The sequence below is a fragment of the Sphaerodactylus townsendi genome, linkage group LG04 (assembly GCF_021028975.2).
Source record: "Sphaerodactylus townsendi isolate TG3544 linkage group LG04, MPM_Stown_v2.3, whole genome shotgun sequence".
NCBI classification, from domain to species: Eukaryota; Metazoa; Chordata; class Lepidosauria; order Squamata; family Sphaerodactylidae; genus Sphaerodactylus; species Sphaerodactylus townsendi.
In genome coordinates this window covers 109,739,396-109,759,845 of record NC_059428.1, presented here as the reverse complement: position 1 = coordinate 109,759,845, position 20,450 = coordinate 109,739,396, and the positions used below count along the sequence as shown (strand labels likewise).

Genomic DNA, 20,450 nt, shown 5'->3' with positions numbered 1-20,450 from the left:
TTGTGTTCTCTTAACAGGTATTTGGAAAGCTGATATCTGGAGATGCTGAGCCAACCCCAGAACAAGAAGAGAAAGCTTTGCTGTCTTCACCCGAAGGAGAAGAAAAAGTACACAATGTATTTATTTGTATTCTACAATTACTATGGTTCTAAAACTCATAATTCTAGTTCTGTTAAATCCTGAAGTTGCTGACCTGACTCCTCCCCACTTAACCAGATAGTCCTTAACAGAGCTCTGCTGCCAACACATAGCTTTAAAACACTGTGCATTCAGTTTCTGAGGCTACACGGATTTCTTGGAATAATTAAATTTTGTGCCAACAGTTGGAAAATTTTTGGCCATGTTTCATAGTAGGAACTATAACTTTTAAACCTTTAATTTGTTAAAATAAAACATAATAACTGGAAGAGGCCCTATCAGCGCAAGTAAAACCCAAACAAATCTGTTTTTGTGGTAAAAGCTGAATGATTTATTCTAACAACCAACGAAGGGATTCCACTAAATTGAACAGGAAAGGAAAAACTATTCCTTTTAACTAGCTTTAAAAGGGGCTTGGACAGATTTATGGAGGAGAAGTCAATTTATGGCTACCAATCTTGATCCTCTTTGATCTGAGATTGCAAATGCCTTAACAGTCCAGGTGCTTGGGAGCAACAGCCGCAGAAGGCCATTGCTTTCACATCCTACATGTGAACTCCCAAAGGCACCTGGTGGGCCACTGCGAGTAGCAGAGAGCTGGACTAGATGGACTCTGGTCTGATCCAGCTGGCTTGTTCTTATGTTCTATGTTCTATTCCTATGTTAATGATAATCCAAGAGATTGCACATGTTTTGGGTTCAGCATTGATTAAACTTTGACACTGATTTGCCAATCTGTTATCACTTCAGCATCCATTATATGAAGGCCATATGTATATCTGAGTATTAATATCCTATAATTACACAAACAGCAATACACAACACAGGTTTATTGCAGAGTAAGCCCTATGGTGTTTAGTACACCATATTGCAGAGTAAGCCCTAGGTGTTTAGTACACCTGTGGAGCTGGAAACCTAGGCAGCAACAAAATTAACTTCTGCATGAGGCATTTAAAGGGGAAGGCAGGAAGAAAGGATGAGAAACAGCCCTCCAGAATCTACTGAATTCAAAGGCCGAGAAATACACACTTTGTATCTGTACCTTTGAATTCAATAGCAGCTCCTGTTGATGGACATTGAAAGTGCAAGGGTTTTGATGCAGCAAGCTTTTTTACACAATCTTGGCCAGTTTCTTTTCTTTCCACAGGCTTTGCTCCACACAGATTTTGTCCATATGGTTTTATTATCTTTAGCACTGCCTTTTTTGGTGATCCAAGTGGGAACCATTTCCACCAGTTGAAAAGCTAGTTGGATCCAATCCATGAAATCCAGGTGTAGATCTAGTCCTGCAAATCCAAGATTGCCATCCTAATCTCCCCACTGCCTTAACATGGGTTATATTGGAATTTACCGCACGCCCACACTCTATCTTCATTTATCCTTCCTCTGTCATCCTTCCAGTCAAACTGGAGGATGCAATGCCAAAGAATGTATTTTCCGTGCCTTTGAATTAAACAGATTTGTGAGGATTGGCTCTTGCTGGTCCTTCTCTTCTTTTAATTCTTCGCACATCAAGCTGGTAATTTTGTTGCTGCCTGGTTTTCAGTTACAGAGATACACTGTAATGATAACAGAGACATGTTTAAAAAATTAAGGGGAGAAAAGGACTCAATTACGGAGTATTTTAATACCAATAATCCTCAACAACTAAGGCCTTCTACCAGGCGACTTTGTTGCGCCATAACAGTAAGCTAGCATTGCAATTTCATTCAAAGTAGGGGAAATACAAAGGAAGTCTGTAAAGTGTCTAGATTACAGCTCAAACTAAACTGCAGTAGGTTACCAACAGCAATGTGTAAATTTTCCACTTAAAATGAATCATGACAATTCTAAATTAAACAGCTAGTCTGTATATGTCCTAACTAGCTCTTCCTGTAATTTGTAGATGCTATACAAGTCCCCCAGGTGATGATTAATGCTCCATCCTGTAGAAGATATGCTAGGTCAGGGGTCCACCACCTTTATAAGCTTGCAAGCAGCTTTGAAAATCTGAAACCGCACGATAGGCACAGCGTAGTAAAGATTCTTGTCCTCTGTTTTCAGATGTTGCCAAAACAGTGTTTTTAAAAATCTACACAGGCAATCAAATTTCCAATGACTAATCAAAGTCTTTCTGGGGAAAAGTCCCATCTGTTCTTCTGCTTTCTAAAACACTTCACAGGCACCAGGAAAGATGTTGGGAATTAGCTGGGAACAGACCTGCAATGAAAGAGGCAAATAAGGAAATCACTAATTTATACAGAAGTCCACTCAAAACCAGGACTGAAAGGAACAGGGTTACAATTTTATTGATTAAAAATAATAAAAATACATTTGCAAGTTGAAAACACACAGAGAGAGGATTTTAAGGATCCTAGGAAAATACAGAAGTGAGCAATACCAGGGATAGGTCCAAGTATTGGGAGGGTGATATTTATCATTCTAGAAGTGAAGAGGTCCAAGAAGAGCAAGAAAAGTGCTGCAAGGAGGAACATCCAAGGGTAATTTGTCATGAATTTCAGGGGTCCAGTTATAGGAAAAATTGGCCCTCTGGCGATGGTAAAAGGGGCATTCTTCCTGAGAAAAAGCAAAGTTCCATTCCCAGGCACCAACAATGCTATGGAAATTGATTGAATTGGGTTAAGTCTTGGGAGCATCCAAGACTTTATGAGTTTTGTACTGTGCTGATAAAATTAAAACAGGCGCATTCCAATTCTTGATGAGCTTGGACTATCAGAACAGTGAAACTCTGGAAGGCTGATGACCTTTAATAGTTAGACGGGAGGTTTAAGATTGAGTTAACATTTGAGAGAGAAGGGTACAGGGCAATCTAGCCGTTTCAGAGGTGTATCTGCCTAGGGACATGGGGTAACCATGGATTTGTTTTGGTTAAGTATTACTGTACATACTATTGGGAAGGGGGTGTTAAACATGTTCCTTTGCTTAGATTTTCACAGTAGAGAAATCAAAAAGTGAAACATGCTCACCTCATTTATTTTTTATTTAAAGGCAACTTCAGATGCTGATCTAAAAGAGCACATGGTTGGAATCATATTCAGCAGAAGTAAACTGACAAATTTGCAAAAGCAGGTTTGTAGATATAATATTCTTTTACACCGTACATATTTGCAATCAGACAATTATATTCATGGTGTCCAAACTAGGGAGCATACTCCCACCATTATGCTTTTCCTATGTGTATGTCCAGAACAGTTGTGGAGTTTGCATCCATTTTATCTCAGATTGTTCCAAAATCAGGAAGGGATGGCCACATAGAAGCAAGCAAATTCTCTCCCAAATCCTTTGCATTTACTTAAAAGAGGGGGACTCTTTGTAGCAAACCTAAAAGGACAGTGTACTGGTGAGACTTGAAGGCATGCAAAGAAATCAAGGTGTCCCACTTGTCCACTGCAAAACGTACTTTGAATTAGCCTTTTCTTTGATCCCTTGAATGACATGTTTTAGTGAACCTGCTGAAAGACATGTCTGTAGATATCCAGCTTGAAGGAAGCTGTTATAGTTGGTGTAAAGATTACAAGGAAATGCAAATCTACTTCCTTTCTGGTTTACATTGGAGTCATCATGTGTCTGGCTGTAGTTTTTTCCCCTGACTCTTGTGCCTGTTTTCTTCCCCTTCTTAGGTTTGCGCTCATATTGTACAGGCTATCCGAATGGAAGCAACCCGTGTGCGTGAAGAATGGGAGCATGCGATTTCCAGCAAAGAGAATGCCAACTCTCAACCCAATGATGAAGATGCCTCCTCTGATGCCTATTGTTTCGAGCTGCTGTCTATGGTGCTGGCACTGAGTGGCTCCAATGTAGGACGTCAGTATTTGGCTCAGCAACTAACTTTGCTTCAAGATCTCTTCTCGCTGCTGCACACTGCTTCTCCCCGGGTGCAGAGGCAGGTTAGTGTAGAATTAAAGCGTGATGCGTAGTCTTGATCGTCCTTTTTAAAATTTGCACTTTATCTGTGCTTAAAAACCTGTTGCACTTAATTTTACTGAAGCTTTGACTCTGACTGGGAAAAACTAACTTAGCTTCACTTCTTTTCCTAGGTCACCTCCTTGCTGAGGCGGGTGCTGCCAGAGGTCACTCCTAGTCGCTTGGCTAGTATCATAGGGGTCAAGTCCCTACCCCCAGCAGACATAAGTGATATCATTCATTCAACAGAGAAGGGAGATTGGAACAAGCTGGGGATCTTGGACATGTTCTTAGGATGCATTGCCAAAGCTCTCACGGTACAGCTCAAGGCCAAAGGAACCACCATAACCGGTACAGCGGGTACTGCCGCTGGCAAAGGAGTTACTACAGTTACTTTGCCGATGGTTTTCAACTCCAGGTCAGTAGAAACCAGAGTTGATTTAACATACAGTGTTAAATCAAGCCCTTCGGGGATGAGGCGGCCTATAAATTTAATAAATAAAAATACATATAAATAAATGGTTTTCAATACAATTGATGAAGATTTCTCACTTTTCCTACTGTTCGTTTACACCCTTCGAAATATGTCCTGAAAATTATGTTCTTGGAATCTGCTTGGGAAGACTGTATGGCTGAAACAGATTTAAGTTATTAATCATTTGCTTTCCTTCCCCCCCCCCCCCCCCCCACAGATTATTTATAGCTTTTTAAAAATAATTTTCCTTTCTAGCTATATTAGGCGAGGTGAAAGCCATTGGTGGATGAAGGGCTCAACTCCAACACAGATTTCAGAGATCATTATCAAGCTCGTTAAAGACATGGCAGCAGTAAGTCCTAGAATGCGTAGCTCCTTTTTCTACATTGCAAGGTTGCATTTTCTTCAGAAAAGGATGAAATGATACATATTTTCTGCTCACTGAGGCATATCTTTCCCTTCCTTCCTGCTCCCCACCAGCCCCTTCCCCATGAGGCCTACAAAACCTCTTCTGAAAGTGAGGAGTCCATAATTAAATGCACCATGCCATGCATGCTGTAGCAAGGAAGAGGAATCAAGGGAAATCTCCTACCTCCCTCTTGCTTGAAGAAAGCTCAAAGGCTCCAACTATAATAAGGAAGAAGAGAAAACATAATATCCTGCAGTGAAAATTCCAAACTGTAATCTCCAACTATGAAAGCTGCTGCATAACTTTCTGGACATCTAAATTGTAATAGAAAAAAACTGGCATCTAAAATCTATCTGTGATTTCCATCATGAAACGTTATGTGTGTTAAATTAAGACTGGCATATCCTGTCAATTAGAAAAGGTTTCAGGATTGATCATGGGACTCTCAGTAAGCTCCTTCATCTTCTCAGGACTTAGACGTTTACTTTGGACTTCGTATAGCAGCTGCAAATTTGACTTTTTAGTGTTATCGATATAAATGTTAGTCCATGCAAGCAGCATTTTAAAAAAAGATTACTTTCATTAGAGTAATGATCCATGCATCCTAATACTTGTGCAATTGAAATCAATTGTGATGTAAAGCTTTGTGGGGTTTGAGGCTATGATAGAGGGATGCAGCTGTAGATAATAATGGGAGTCCTTAAGCTTGGATGCCATCAATTTTATGCTGAGATGTAGCATATGCAAGAATGCTACCTGGCTGAGGTTGGGGAGTGTGGGCATACCTGGCTGAGGTTGGGGGAGTGTAACCCCTGCATTGTCCCCCTCTTTTTGCCTCGTCTAATTCTTCTGGCATTTACTTCTCGAAATGAAGGTCTCCCCTGTTATTTCCCTTTGGGGCCGCATCTCCTCATATCGCCCAGGGAGGACCCTCAGATCCTCTGATAGCAATTTACTGGTGGTCCCTGGGCTCAAGGACTTTCTGCTGTTGTCCACCAGTGCCAGAGTCTTTTCAGCTCTGGCTCCCACAAGGTTGAACTCACTCCTGGCATATATCAGGGCCCTATGAGATATAAATAAATCCTGCAGGGCCTGTAATACTGAATTGTTCTGCCAGGCTTGCAGCTAAAACACCTGGTCCAAGATAGTGTCATTTTGGCGCCTCAGCTTATGCCCCCCCCCCCCTTTCTTCTCACTGGTAGGATCTATAAAATTAAAGTGAGAGTTGGGACTGAGATGTGGGCAAGATGCTGTTATTTGCCATCAGGGTAATTATTGAGGATGTTTTAACCTTTAATTTATTAATATCATGTTTTAAGATTGTGTTTTAAAGTTCGTATGTTAGCTGTCCTGACCCTGTCTCTGGCCAAGGAGGCAGGGTACCAAATCGAGTAAATAATGATAATAATCCTCGTGACTTAAGCAAAAATTATAAAGAGATCCCTCTTCCATAGGGTCACTTGTCTGAAGCTTGGTCCCGTGTAACAAAAAATGCTATTGCTGAAACAATCATTGCTTTGACCAAAATGGAAGAAGAGTACAGGTCTCCTGTGCGGTGCATTGCAACAACTCGGGTAAGAACAGATTTGTTCAGAGAATATACTTATATAGTGATAAAGCAGTGAGTTTTAAGGAAGCTGTATCTAATGTCACCTTCAACTGCTTCTTCAGAGTCATAGTCTTCAGTGCTTTCAAATTTGGGCCCTGTCATTAACTCAAACTTGCAATGTGAGTTAATATCTATTGATTTTATTATCTGCTTCCTTTTTCCTGTTGCTCTGCCTTTCTCCTATTTTTTCTGTGTGTTTTTTTCTCCTAAAAACCCCAAAAAAGTAAAAAATGGAGATCATGCTGTAATTGATCCACATTAGCCTAAGATGCAATCCATCAGTTGAAGATGTGTGCTATTGAATAAGTGTTGTGTTTTGTAAAAATGGTTTCTTTTTAAATCCTTACAGTTAACTGTAACAATGTGTTTCAGTATTTGGATTCCACTGTTGTAGAGAGGGAATGTAGATGATCATGTAGTGCAGACTAAGAACAGGTACCAAATACAAACAGGTTGCAGGTAAATACAAACATTGAATATTGAATTTAAATACATTTTCACTGAAGAGCACAATAATTTGGATCTGAACGCTTTTAAAGCTTGGCTTATAGCTCTTGTGAAGATGCATTATTGTTTCCCCAAGTGTGGATCCAAGTAACAGGGAAGAGCTGTCTCATTCCATCCCCCCTTCTCCCTGTTCTGACAAATTAGAAGTAGGATCACGGAGCGAGGGGAGTTGGAGATCTGATAGACTTAAGGCTCCATTGGATATTGATATATCACCATCTGTTATTGTTTTGTTTTTAATGCTGGTTTTAATTATCGAATGTGACTGTTGGAATATTTTAAAGTGATGTGGTCAAGCTGCCCAAGCCTGGCCTTGGCTGAAATAGAACAGGGTACAAATATAATAAAAATAAATAAAAAGTTTCGAAAATGTAGCATATCGTTTGTAGTGTTACACTAAATTCAGAGCTTGGGGTCCCTAGTTGCACAGTAACTTTATTCCACTGATGTTGATTCATATAACAAAAAAAGAACTTCCATGGCTATGCAACATTCTTGGCTTTTCCTTCCATTTTTTTTAAAAAAACTGTTTTATACCAAATCATACTTTTAGAAATACCCAAAGGTAGAAATGTAAGACTACACACCAACCTACCTTCCTGCGATCCTACTGAAAAGACAAAACCTGTTGATTAATGTTCAAAAAGTCAGAATAATACATTATAAGAATACCATCGTATTCATTTGCAACTCAAGTGAATTGCATCAGCTGCAGGGCATTTCAGAGTATATTTCACCTAAACACAAGCAGTGAAAGCCAGCTCTGAATGGTGATACGGGCTGCTGAATGTGCGTGTATGTGTGAGACAGCAAGGGAGAAAGAGAGGCTACAAGAGAAAATAAAGTGCAGGGAGACTTCTGCTAGTTAAACATTACCTTTACTCTGCCAGGATGTTAACGTAAGCTTATATGTTGCTAAAACAAAAGAAGCGTGGTGTGACACTGGACAGATTTGTTGATGCATAGGTTTTCCTGGACTGGAGCCCTCTTGGCCAGTTGCATCTGACAAAATGGGCTGTAGCCCATGAGAGTGTGTCTACAGTCCATCTAGTGGTGTTCTAAGTGTCACAAAACCACTTTTTGTATTTTGCTGCAGCCAGCTAACTTGGCTTCCCCACCGTATGTTGCTAAAAGACTGTGCTCTTGTTTTCTGTCTTTTCTTTTTTGCCATAGCTCTGGCTGGCTCTGGCCTCTCTTTGTGTGCTTGACCAGGACCATGTAGATAGACTCTCCTCTGGAAGGTGGATGGGAAAGGATGGACAGCAAAAACAGATGGTGAGGAAAATGCTGGAATCGATTTCTGGTTTCTTTTCAAGGTTCTGTTTTACTGAGATTGGGAGCAAAAGTCACCAGATCCAGAGCCCTTCGCATCCGTTAAGAGTAAATACATCAGCCGTGGAAGGTCAGCTGCAGGGTGCATGAGATCAGTTCATGAAGAACGGCTGGATAACAAAGTGTTTTTAAAAGGGGTCTCCAATGGGTTTTGCTGGAAATTTTGTTGATTGTTCCATCTACATTAAAAAAAAATTAAATGTCAAAATAAGAAGTCTTAGGAAACCAAATTATAGACTTCTGAAACGTAGCACAGCCATAAACTTACTCAACAGTCTAAAACTTTATAATATTCATTTAGCAATAAAACATATGCTGCTGTATTTTCCTGCTGTTTACCCAGCTTCAGTACAGACTCAGACACTTGTTTGGCCACCTGTGTGGTTGACTGCCTGTCTTGGAAAATGTAGTCATTTTTTTTGCCCTTTTATTGAGTCTTCCAAGGCAGCTGGGAGGATGACTGTGCCGACACTGAACATTTTTATATGACTTTATAACTTTTCTCAAGGCTCAAGTGACCTGTAGGCTGCCCTTCTCAGCCTTTATTTGCAGTTTGTACTATAATTATGTCAGAGTCTTTGTCTACGTCTGTACACTTTAGTTTTCAGAGTATTTCTTGGGGTGCTGTTGGTTCATTGGAAGCTTACAGGGATTCTTTTCCCAAGCGGAAATCTCTAGTGGCAGAGAAGCTTCTCTAAAAGACAATCTGCCCACCAAAAACAGTCTTCAGCTATAATATATAGCCATGAAAGTATAGACATTAGGATATGCAACCCATTCATTCTGGCTGACACCCAAACTGCCCTGTGGATCTAATTGAATGAGTATCCTCGCCTTTTGCTATATGCAGAGTTTCTATGGCAGATTATCAGGGATTCCTCAGTTGATTAGTTGATATAGAGATGTTTGCTGGCTTGTTACAACATACGGCAGACTAAGATTTAATGCCCCCAATCTGCTGCCTACCCTTTCTCAATTCATTTTTAAAAACAAATGATTGGGGTCAGAGAAATCAGCAAATGATGTCCTTTGCTTCTTTAATGTTCAACGTTCTATGGAGCCTTTTAAAAATATGTTTCTGCTTGGAGTTATCTTGTAGCATTAAAAAAATGCAAGTATACTTTAATCTCCCCTTTCAAACGGAGAAAAGATTTAACCATAGACTGAACAATTCAATTTTTTCAGCCTATGTGTGATAACCATGATGATGGGGAAACCGCTGCTATTATCTTGTGTAATGTCTGTGGGAATCTGTGTACAGACTGCGATCGATTCCTCCACCTGCATCGACGTACAAAGTCACACCAAAGACAGGTGAGAAGTGGGTTGAAAAAAAAAACTTGGACGGTAAACATGCAAACATCATCCTAAATTTAAATTGAATGTTGTTTTGGTGAAACCCGGCAGGTATTCAAGGAGGAGGAAGAAGCTATCAAGGTTGACCTTCACGAAGGCTGTGGCAGAACCAAATTGTTTTGGCTAATGGCCTTGGCAGATTCAAAGACCATGAAGGCAATGGTGGAGTTCAGAGAACAAACAGGTGAGAGATTTTTACTTCATCCTTTTTCATCCTCTGTCGGGCACTGATGCCAGTATAAGACAGAACATTATTCTCCAGTAGGGTTGGAGATTCGGACAGTCCAAATCCGAATTTTTACCGAATCTGCACTGATTCGGACGGATTCGGACGAGCAGGGGCCGAATCTGAGCTGTCCGAATCCTAACAGATCCGAATCCATGGGATTCGGATCACCAGCCGAATTGCGTTTTTATTTTTGGGGGTTTTTTCACGTTTCGGCCTGCAGGGGGCGCATTTTTAAACATATCCGCACCAAAATTTCAGGGTATCATCAGGAGACCGTCCTGATGATACCCTCCAAGTTTGGTGCAGTTTGATTTAGGGGGGCCAAAGTTATGGACCCCCAAAAGGGGTGTCCCTATCTCCCATTCTTTCCAATGGGAACTAAGGAGATGAGGGCTACCCTTTTGAGGGTCCATAACTTTGGCCCCCCTGAACCAAACTGCACCAAACTTGGAGTGTATCATCAGGACAGTCTCCTGATGATACACTGAAATATTGGTACTGATACATCTACAAATGCACCCCCTGCAGGCACCCCCAGAAATTTGCACAAGATTCTTTGTTCTGCAGTGACTTAGCTGCATTGCTGTCAATAGGGAATTTCTGATAGAGGGCTGTGGAGTGCACATTTTTCATGAGTGAAACTCACAAAACTTTGGTATCTTCAGGAGAGTCTCTGGATGACACCATCCAGTAGTGGGGAACTTTACTTCAGGGCAGTGGGAGATGGACCCTACCCTTTTTGGGTCCCATAGAATTAAACCCCCTGAAGCAAAATTCCCCAAACCTGGATGGTGTCATCCAAAGACTCTCCTGAAGATACCCTGAAAGTTTTGTGACCATACCTTCAGAAATGTGCACCTCACAGCCCTCTACCAGAAATTCCCCATTGACAGCAATACAGCTAAGTCACTGCAGAACAAAGAATCTTGGGCAAATTTCTGGGGGGTGCCTGCAGGGGACGCATTTTGAGATGTATCGGCACCAAATTATCAGGGTATCATCAGGTGACTGTCCCGATGTTGCCCACCAAGTTTGGTGCAGTTTGGTTCAGGTATGGACCCTCAAAAGGGGTGCAACTATCCCCCATTGTTTCCAGTGGTAGCTGATAGGATGGGGGCTACACCTTTGAGAGTCCATAACTTTGGCTCCCCTGAACCAAACTGCACCAAACTTTGGGGGTATCATCAGGATAGTCTCCTGATGATACCCTGAAAGTTTAGGTCACTAGCTTTAAAAATGCTGGTTTGCGGGTGTCACTGCCCACGCACTCCAGCAGGCTTCACGTGCAGGAGCGGTGAAACATGAAAACCGGAATTTTTAAAGCTAGTGGCACCAAATTTCAGGGTATCATACAAGTACTGTCCCTATGATACTCCCCAAGTTTGGTGAAGTTTGGTTCAGGGGGGGGCAAAGTTATGGACCCTCAAAGGGGGCCCCCTATCCCCCATTGTTTCCAATGAGAGCTAAGGAGATGGTGGCTACCATTTTGAGGGTCCATAACTTTGCCCCCCAAACCAAACTGCACCAAGCTTGGGGGGTGTCATCAGGACAGTCTCCTGATGATACCCTGATATTTTGGTGCTGATATGTCTAAAAATGCGCCTCTACAGGCACCCCCAAAAATTTGCCCAAGATTCTTTTTTCTGCAGTGACTTCTGCATTGCTGTCAATGGGGAATTTCTGGTGGAGGGCTGTGGGTGCACATTTATCAAGGTACAGTCACAAAATGTTCAGGGTATCTTCAGGAGAGTCTTTGGATGACACCATCCAGGTTTGAGGAACTTTGCTTATGGGGGCAGTGGGAGATGGACCCTACCCATAACATTGAACCCCTTGAAGCAATGGTCACCAAACCTGGATGATGTCATGAAGAGACTCTCCTGAAGACACCCTGAAAGTTTTGTGGGTTTACCATGAGAAATGTGCACTCCACAGCCCTCCCACAGAAATTTCCCATTGGCTGCAATGGAGCCAGCCAGCCACTACAGAGCACAGAATCTGGGGAAATTTTTTGGGTGACTATGAGGGGTGCAGTTTTAGAGCTACTGTCACCAGAATTTCAGGGTATCATAAAAGTACTGTTCCTATGATACTCCCCAAGTTTGGTGAAGTTTGGTTCAGGGGGTCAAAAGTTATGGACCTTCAAAAGTGTAGCCCCCATTTCCTGTTAGCTTCCATTGGAAACAATGGGGGATGGGGCACCCCTTTTGAGGGTCAATAACTTTGCCCCCCCAGAACCAAACTGCATTAAACCTGGGGAGAATCATCAGGACAGTCTCCAGATGATATCCTGAAAGTTTAGTGCTGCTAGCTTTAAAATTGCACCCCCTGCAGGCCAAAACGTGTAAAAACACCAAAAATTCAAAAAAATAATAAAACGGACCCGAATTTTTCAGATTTACCCGAATTTTCGGGCATATCCGAATCGGCTATGATTTGGATTCGGGCATACAAATCATTTTATGCCCCAAAATACCCAAATCCGAATTTTACCGAATTTTTTTAGTATTGACCAACCCTATTCTCCAGTTGATTTTCCCCCAAAGAAATTGTAACTCATTTACTACTAAATCCATAAGTCTCCAAAAGATAAAGTGCGTAACTACATCAGTGCCTCTAAATGTAGCAATGTTGCTAAAAAAGTGTTCACTTGGGTTCAAGAACTGATTCTGTCTGCCCCTCTTTACACAAACTTGGGCGGGGGTAAGTGGGACAAGCAGGAGATGTGTGAGGATACAAACAAGGGGACTCGGTGCTTTCAAAGGTCTGAATACTTGCAGAACTGGAAGAGATAAGAGATTCCCTTCTTTATCATCGGTGCGAGTTATAGAGAGCCCGCATGGTGTAGTGGTTAAGGTGTCCGTCTAGGATCCAGAAAGGCCAGATTCAGATCCCCACTTGTGCCATGGAAACTTGCTAGGTAACCTTAGGCCAGTCACACACTCTCAGCCCTGACCCTAGAAAGTATTTGGATGGAAGGCCTCCAAAGAATACTAGGGATGGGATGCAGAGGCAAGCAATGGCAAACCACCTCCAAATGTCTCTTGCCTTGAAAATGCTACAGAATCGGCATGTCATCTGTGACTTGACAGCAAAAAAAATTGCAAGTTATGCAGTTCACCTTTTCTTTTGAGCTTTTCTTTTGTATTTAAAACAGAATACATTGGCATTCCCAAGTTTCCGATTTCAATCCCTAGCGTCCCCAGTTAAATTATCTATATGGGATCAGGGCTAGAAAAGATTCCCTTGGCTGAGACCTTAGAGTCTATGATCATCTTTGAAATTCTGATACAGGATAGTGGATGCAACCACAGGAGGCAGAGTGCCCCCCCCCCCCCCCAAATACAGAAGAACCTCCAGTGCAGGGGACGTGAAGAGTAACTTTTTAAAAATATACTGGGTCAGAAGAATGTGAGAAAAAATAATAGAAGCATTAGTATAATGGCAGCTTCCCACTGAAATGTTATTTTAATCTGCACAGCCAATCAGGTGTCCAGTGGCCAGTCAAGAAGTCCTGATGGGCAGGAGCCCCCCTTGTTCCCACCCATTTTCTAAAAACAATTCACAGGGACCAGGGAAGGCGTCTGCAGGCCCCATTGTCTCATAGGCACCATACTGGGGACCTGTACCTTATAGGCTTTGCCAGTCAAATCAGGAAAGAGTGAGTCATCTGGGATAGGGCTCTGATCCAGTGTCATATGAAGCTAAGTTGTTATTAGGGAAGAGCTATAGATCAAAGGTAGGTCACATACATCACAAGCCAAAGATCCTAGATTTAGGCCCTGACAACTCAGGTGGCAGAGATGGAAAAGATCTCTGCTTGAGACTTTTAAAAGCTCTTGCTAGAGGAGACAGTACTGGAATAGAATGGCTCAGTAGTCTGGCTAGGTATAAAGCATTTTTATTGATTCAACCAGCATGTTTCTTCTACTGACAGTATTTCATTTAGTAGCTACATTTACCTGATTGCTTGTTTGATCAGTTTCTTTGACTAGCACATAACCATGAAATAGCAGTACTATTTAGGCACTCTGATTATTTTTTTTCTGTGATCTAGGCAAACCCACCACAAGCAGTTCTGAAGCATGTCGTTTCTGTGGCTGCAGAAGTGGAACAGAGTTATCAGCAGTAGGCAGTGTCTGTTCTGATGCCGATTGTCAGGTTTGTGTTGTTGGAGCCATTGGACTCCATTACATGGATCTGTGAGATGAAGATGGTAGAGCATTTTCTTGTCATTAAGAGGCTCATCAATAAACCACATGGCAGTGGCATACCGTTAATGGGGATATGGGTATCCCCGCCACCAAGCCCCGCCCCGGCCTCCCGGCCTCCCTGCAGGCTGGCTCCTGCCCTCCCCAGGTACTGCAGGAAGAAGCTGGCCTGCAGGGAGGCCGTGGGGTGGGGGGCTCAGCAGTGCCCTTCCAAGCTGCCCATTCAAGTCCCGGTATCCCCTGACCTTCCTGCTGGCTCTCATAAGTAGAGCCTGGGGAGGGGGGGTGCTTGGGGAGGCGGTCATGCTCCCAGGTGCCATTTAGGCCCGGTACACCACTGGACTGTGGCTTCCGTTCTTGGACACAAAAAACAAAATACCCCAGGACTTTGTTCATTATGAACATAAACCTGGTTAACTGTCACATTCACACCCTCATTCTATCCCCATCTGTTGCACCAGACTGACTTCTACGTGTTACTATCAAACATGGGCAACTTATCTTTCTTACCCTATAATTGGGATTCTTAACCACAATTAAATATTGGGACAAGCTGGAGCTACTTAGGGGTCCTATCTTTGTCCTCTGTATTGTCAAGGTGGAGGTTGGGGAGCCCTTGAGCCTACACATGATCAAAAAAGCTCTGGTTTGTTGTGAAGTCTGACTTGATCCTTAGTCGTTCAGTTAATTTGTCAGCATGTAAATGTAAGCAACGTACATTTTCTCTCTCACAAATACGAACACTTAGAGATCACATTAAAAAGATATGGATTTGTATTCAGCGGTAGGAAAAAATATTTCTCACTGCCGACTTTGCCTATACTCTTAATTTCTCATGGAAGTTGTGGAGGTTCCTGCTCAGGAGGATTCTTAGGAGAGACTGGATCTGCATTAGAAACAGCCATTTTTCTGAAACCAATTTCTTGTTTCTGCCCTGATATTGGGATAACCTGGAGGCATTATTCTGCTTGGCAGACCCAGATTTTTCAGTCCGTGGTGAGAGAAAAAGCGGAGAGACAGCCGAGTGGCATGATCCTCTCTTCTTTCCTGCCTACTTTCCCTCCTCTTGTTTGTCATGCACCTGCCAAGGACAGTTCTGTCCCTCCCACAACCCCTTCTCCATGCCCTCATGTTAGTTGAACTACCTCTGCAAATAAAAAAAGAGAGTCTCTGTTTCCATAGAAACAGAAAAGCACGCACAAAACCGTGACTGCTGTCTGTGCAATGTTAGAATCTGCAGACACCCTTTATTTTCAGGTTGTTAGTTTTATAATGTCTGCCTTTCGTAGGAATACGCGAAGATAGCTTGTAGCAGGACTCACCCTTGTGGCCATCCCTGCGGAGGCGTCAGGAACGAGGAGCACTGCATGCCCTGCCTGCATGGCTGCGACAAGAGCGCCACCACTCTGAAACAAGATGCCGATGACATGTGCATGATTTGTTTCACAGAAGCACTTTCAGCTGCACCGGCCATTCAGGTTTGAATTGAGTGTTTTAATTCATGAAATCTCCTGAAAGTGTGAGGTGTTTACCGTTTGACAGGAGAAACAACCTAGTAAAAACAATAAATGACCAGCCGTGCTTGCTTTTAGGTTCGGTGTGTTGATAATGTTCCACTTCATATTCCCTTCCTAGGACATAATGGAGAAATGTGCCCTAATGTTACATTCAGCTGGGAGTCAAATTGCTTAGTTATTGCTGAAAGAATGCTTATTTGGGATTTGCAGCATAATGTCCACTATCTGTTCTTTTTCTGGCCCCCAAAATTGGATTCCAGTGCCAAATCAAACATGCCGTCTCATATCTAAGTGCAACAGCCGCTGAAAAACAGAATACTGGGTTGTGTACAGAGATCATGAATTGGCAACATCACATTTTCCCCCCAAGAATTAAAAATACACACTCTTAATGAGTTGTGTAAATTCAAAACTGATTAGTACAGATTACAAAGGTGAAGCTTATTTGAGTATGTCACTATGAGCTGGATCCAGCAGCCTGTTGATAGAAGGCACCAGTGGATATTCACCACGTTCTCCTTCCCCATCAGTTCCTTCAGACCATTGGAAAATTGATTTCCGGGGTACAGGATCTGCATGGACTAACAGCATTCAGGTTGGGGGGCTGCAGTGTGGATTGGAGCCATTCATTCTGAAGCCTCCCAACTCATATGATTATTGGTCCACGTGGATCCTGTAGAAATCTTTGTGACTACTATGAGATCCAACTGTATGGTCCTTATTAAGATCTTATAAGACACCTGCATTTGTGACAATCTGTGCAGATATACTGTGTAGCTTAAGATGACTATGCCAACATGGTTGTTTCACCTGGTGAGCCATCAGTAATCCCTTTTTCCAAACTTATGCTTTAATAACTGTCTTTCTGTGTTTTAGATATGTATTTTAATTGTTTTTATGCTGTGGTGTTATACTCCTTGTTCTAACTGTCGGTCTCCTTAGTGGCCCTGGTAGGGTAGAAAGGCAGGATACAACGTTGTTAGGTAAATAAATAAATAATACTTAACCAGATTGTTTGGTTTGATGTGGTTAGGGATTATATCTGAATACTGAAATTGTGGTTGAGGTTTAGCTGCACACTAGAACATGAAATCCTGACTTCAAGTGAATTTGCAATCCCTGATTTGTGTTAGCCATGGATAAATATTAGATTTGCAAGTGTTACATCTTCTTGCTTACAGTGTGACAAATGAATTTCACTGGTTTCTCTTTATGCTTGCCTTCTGGGATCAGGGCTTAATTTTATTAGACATCTTTAATGCAATTAAGTACAATGTCTGTTCTAAGATTTAAATTTCACTCAGGGCACTGTGTAACTTCACCATGGATTTATCACTTCCTAAATGATCATTCTTTTTGTTTAATATAACTGGGGCTTAATAAAGAGCACTGATTTATTCATTCAACATCCATACTTCTTAAGATTTCATTAAAGCTACTGTATGTCATTCAGTCATTGACAAAAATCAGTTTTTAAAATATATATGTGTGTGTGTGTGTGTGTGAGAGAGAGAGAGAGAGAGAGAGAGAGAGAGAGAGAGAGAGAGAGCTGCTTAGGACAAAGCATAAAGTTATCAGTTCGTCCACAGCAATAGTCCTTGACTAGAATTGTAAATCCCTTTTTTACAGTTGGACTGTAGTCATATATTCCACTTGCAATGCTGCTGCCGTGTACTAGAAAACAAATGGCTTGGACCACGGATAACATTCGGGTTCATGTTGTGTCCAATTTGCAAGGTGAGTCCTCAGAGGCAATCATGTACAATTTCAATTTTTTCCCCAGATATCATTGTGCTGACAGGAACTGTGTAACGTTTGCTTGGATTGAATAGGAAGTGAAAACTTCTGTGAATTGCAGCGCTGGTTATAGAAAACAAAGGGCACAGAACACATCTCTTAAGGTCAACTCTAGAATTGAGCCCTGCGCGGATAGGCGAGATACAAATCCAATAAATAAATAAATCCCCATTGATGTAGTAGTTAGTTCTGAATTTAAAAATAATAATGTCATGGTGTGGTAAGATTTATTTTTAAAAATGTTTTGCTATCAAGTCACATTTGAGTTACGGCGACCCTTGGTAGGATTTTAAACGCAAGAGGCATTTAGAGGTGGTTTGCCATTTTGTACCTTTGCACCACAACCCTGGTATTCCTTGGAGGTTTTCCATTCAAATAAATGCCAGAGTCAACCTTGCTTAGCTTCTGAGATCTGATGAGATCAGACTACCCTGGGCTATCCAGTCAGATGGATAGATAGAAGAACACTCTCTTTTTGAACTGTTACCATCTGGCAGACTATACAGGTCTATCAAAACTAGGACAAAGAGGCTTAGAGACAGCTTTTACTCTAGAGCTGTGGCTATGCTAAACTCCGCAGCTTCATGTTGATGTGTTTGGGGCTGTGTAGGGATGGGTGGAGGAAGGAGAAAGTGAGGATGATGTATGAGTCTGAAATTGTGTGCATCGAGGAGTGCTGCTGTAAATTTCGTTGTGCGTGCACAATGACAGTAAAATGCTTATGCTTATGCTTAGATAGGCAGAAATTGACTTAAGCTTACCATTAAAATTTGCTGCTGCTGCTCAGAAGTACAGCATCTGGCACAAAAATGTGCACAATTTAAATATATAACTTGTTTTACATCCATGTAGCCATTTAAAAGTCTCAAATAATTTTTAACATAATTAAGTGAAGGCTTGGTTCATTCACTTGGCAAGCAAACACATTTCTGGAAAGTGTCAAGAAATGTCCTGATTTATTTAAAATGTGTACGTGCCACCTCTTCAGAGAGTTGCTCCAGGTCACTCACGAAGTAAGACAAGGTAAAGATCACTGAAATTAACCACCATTAAAAATCCAGGAACATAAAAGCACATAAAACAACAGAGCAGCCCTGGATCCATTCCAGTTCAGCTTCTGAGCAGACCATTGGATGGAGACAGCTCCAGTTGCTGTCACAGATGACCTCCAGAGACACTTGGACCAAGGCTGGTCAGCACTGCTGATATTTTAGATTTGTCAGCAGCATTTGACTTGGTCAGTTATGACATTTTGACCAACCACTTTGCCAGCGGAGGAGTACAGGGGGACTGCCTAGCAATGGCTGCATTCCTTCCTCTTGGGCCAGGGACAGAGAGGGTTGCTAATGGCGAGAAATCTTCCATACGCCACACGTTAGTTTGTGGTGTCCCACAGAGGACCAATATTGATTAATATCTACATGCAACCTCTCGCTGGATTAATCCGGAAGTTGTATCTGTTGATGAACGGCCCTCTGGATGCCGCTCTAGAAGTTCTGGACAGTTGTTTGGGAACCATGCCACCTGAGTGGATGAAAGAGAGCCACCTGAAACTGAATCCAACAAATCCACTTTGCCTCAGCAGGCTAAGGCACAGACAGCAGGTCTCGAGAGCAGGTTAGTAATGCGTGCTTTGGAAAAGCTAAAGGGAGAGCAGTTAACCATTTTACATAATACAGTAGTGGGGAGACATGTACAGGAGGTATTGAAAAGGGTTTTTTCAACAAAATACTTTTCAAACCATGGAAATTGCTAGTCTCTACTACTCACCACCAACAATATAGTTTCAAATACATAGACAGTTTAATGAAAGCAAGAATATCAGGGGCTTGTAGCCATAAGAAGTTCTGTTGAAACTAATATAAGAGTTTCTAAATATTGTTCTGATGAAGGATTAAAACAATACTTTACCCTTTTTCAATTTGGTATACTCTGAACTTGTATTACAAGAGACCTGTACTAGTGTTGAGGCTCTCTACTGTAAAGCAAATAATCTCATTTTTGTCATGGTAGTCACTGTTACAAAATGGGTCAAAACACTCAGGGGCTAAATACTGCAAGTTGGTTACTGATTTTTCTTTATTTTATTACAGAACAAAATTAATCATACAGTATTAAAGGACTTGCTTGATCCAATCAAGGAGCTTTATGAAGATGTAAAGAGGAAAGCTTTGATGAGATTGGAATACGAGGGGCTGCACAAGAGCGAGGCCATCACAACCCCGGGTGTTCGATTTTACAATGACCCAGCTGGATATGCCATGAACAGATATGCTTATTATGTCTGTTACAAGTGCAAAAAGGTATGGCTCTGGTGCTTAGCCTGATTTGGGGTTAACGAGAGTTTGAGGGGTTAACGAGAGAGCAGGCTGTTCAGAAGCCACTGCTTTATGAATCAAACTTCAGCTTAATTCAGACATAAGAAACAAATCTTGGTTTGTTTGTTACAAGAAAGAGGAAAGAACAGCGGTATAAAAATGAACTAGAAGTGAAAACTGCTAATGTAGTGCATGTTCATGTGTTTATGCCTTGTCCAAAAGACTTTGAGTCTGTGGAAATTCCTGTAGTATTGCATCAAAACACGGTTGAGCAGAAAATCATATAAGCAATGGGTGGGGAATAAATATAAATAAATAATAAATATAGATGCTGAGCCTTTAAAAGGAAGGAAAAGGCATAGAACATAACCAAAGGTTAAAGTCAGTGTTTGGCAAGCTTTCTGAAGAACTTGTTTTCGAACAAGTGTTTGCTAGCTACTCATCATAATGTCTGTATTTGTTATAAATAATGTTTGTTTTTATTTTTGAAATCCCTTCAGTATGCTCCTGTACCTTTGTTATTTCCTGAGTCTTAGAGGGTTGTCTTTTTTTTGGATATCTCTCAAGTTACCAAAACAAGCTTTGCTGGCTTTCAGGTGCTCAGCCAGTGACCCTTTGTGACATCTTAAGGGCTGGTATATATTGAAAA

General features: G+C 41.7%; 1 protein-coding gene across 15 annotated transcripts in view; it reads left to right on the top strand.

Annotated features, from left to right (window-relative positions):
- The window catches only part of MYCBP2 (MYC binding protein 2), a 187,214-nt gene that overhangs the window by 163,880 nt on the left and 2,884 nt on the right, over positions 1 to 20,450 (top strand). For 13 of the 15 annotated variants that reach the window (XM_048493684.1, XM_048493683.1, XM_048493682.1 and 10 more), the window contains 13 exons: positions 18 to 116; positions 3,127 to 3,207; positions 3,759 to 4,025; positions 4,176 to 4,459; positions 4,772 to 4,868; positions 6,380 to 6,499; positions 8,215 to 8,316; positions 9,559 to 9,687; positions 9,781 to 9,913; positions 14,016 to 14,119; positions 15,459 to 15,647; positions 17,316 to 17,423; positions 19,577 to 19,786. In XM_048493684.1, the coding sequence (XP_048349641.1) occupies positions 18 to 116; positions 3,127 to 3,207; positions 3,759 to 4,025; positions 4,176 to 4,459; positions 4,772 to 4,868; positions 6,380 to 6,499; positions 8,215 to 8,316; positions 9,559 to 9,687; positions 9,781 to 9,913; positions 14,016 to 14,119; positions 15,459 to 15,647; positions 17,316 to 17,423; positions 19,577 to 19,786 (1,923 nt within the window). The remainder of the gene's footprint in view (positions 1 to 17; positions 117 to 3,126; positions 3,208 to 3,758; positions 4,026 to 4,175; positions 4,460 to 4,771; positions 4,869 to 6,379; positions 6,500 to 8,214; positions 8,317 to 9,558; positions 9,688 to 9,780; positions 9,914 to 14,015; positions 14,120 to 15,458; positions 15,648 to 17,315; positions 17,424 to 19,576; positions 19,787 to 20,450) is intronic. The other 2 variants (XM_048493685.1, XM_048493697.1) reach the window with 1 other exon arrangement.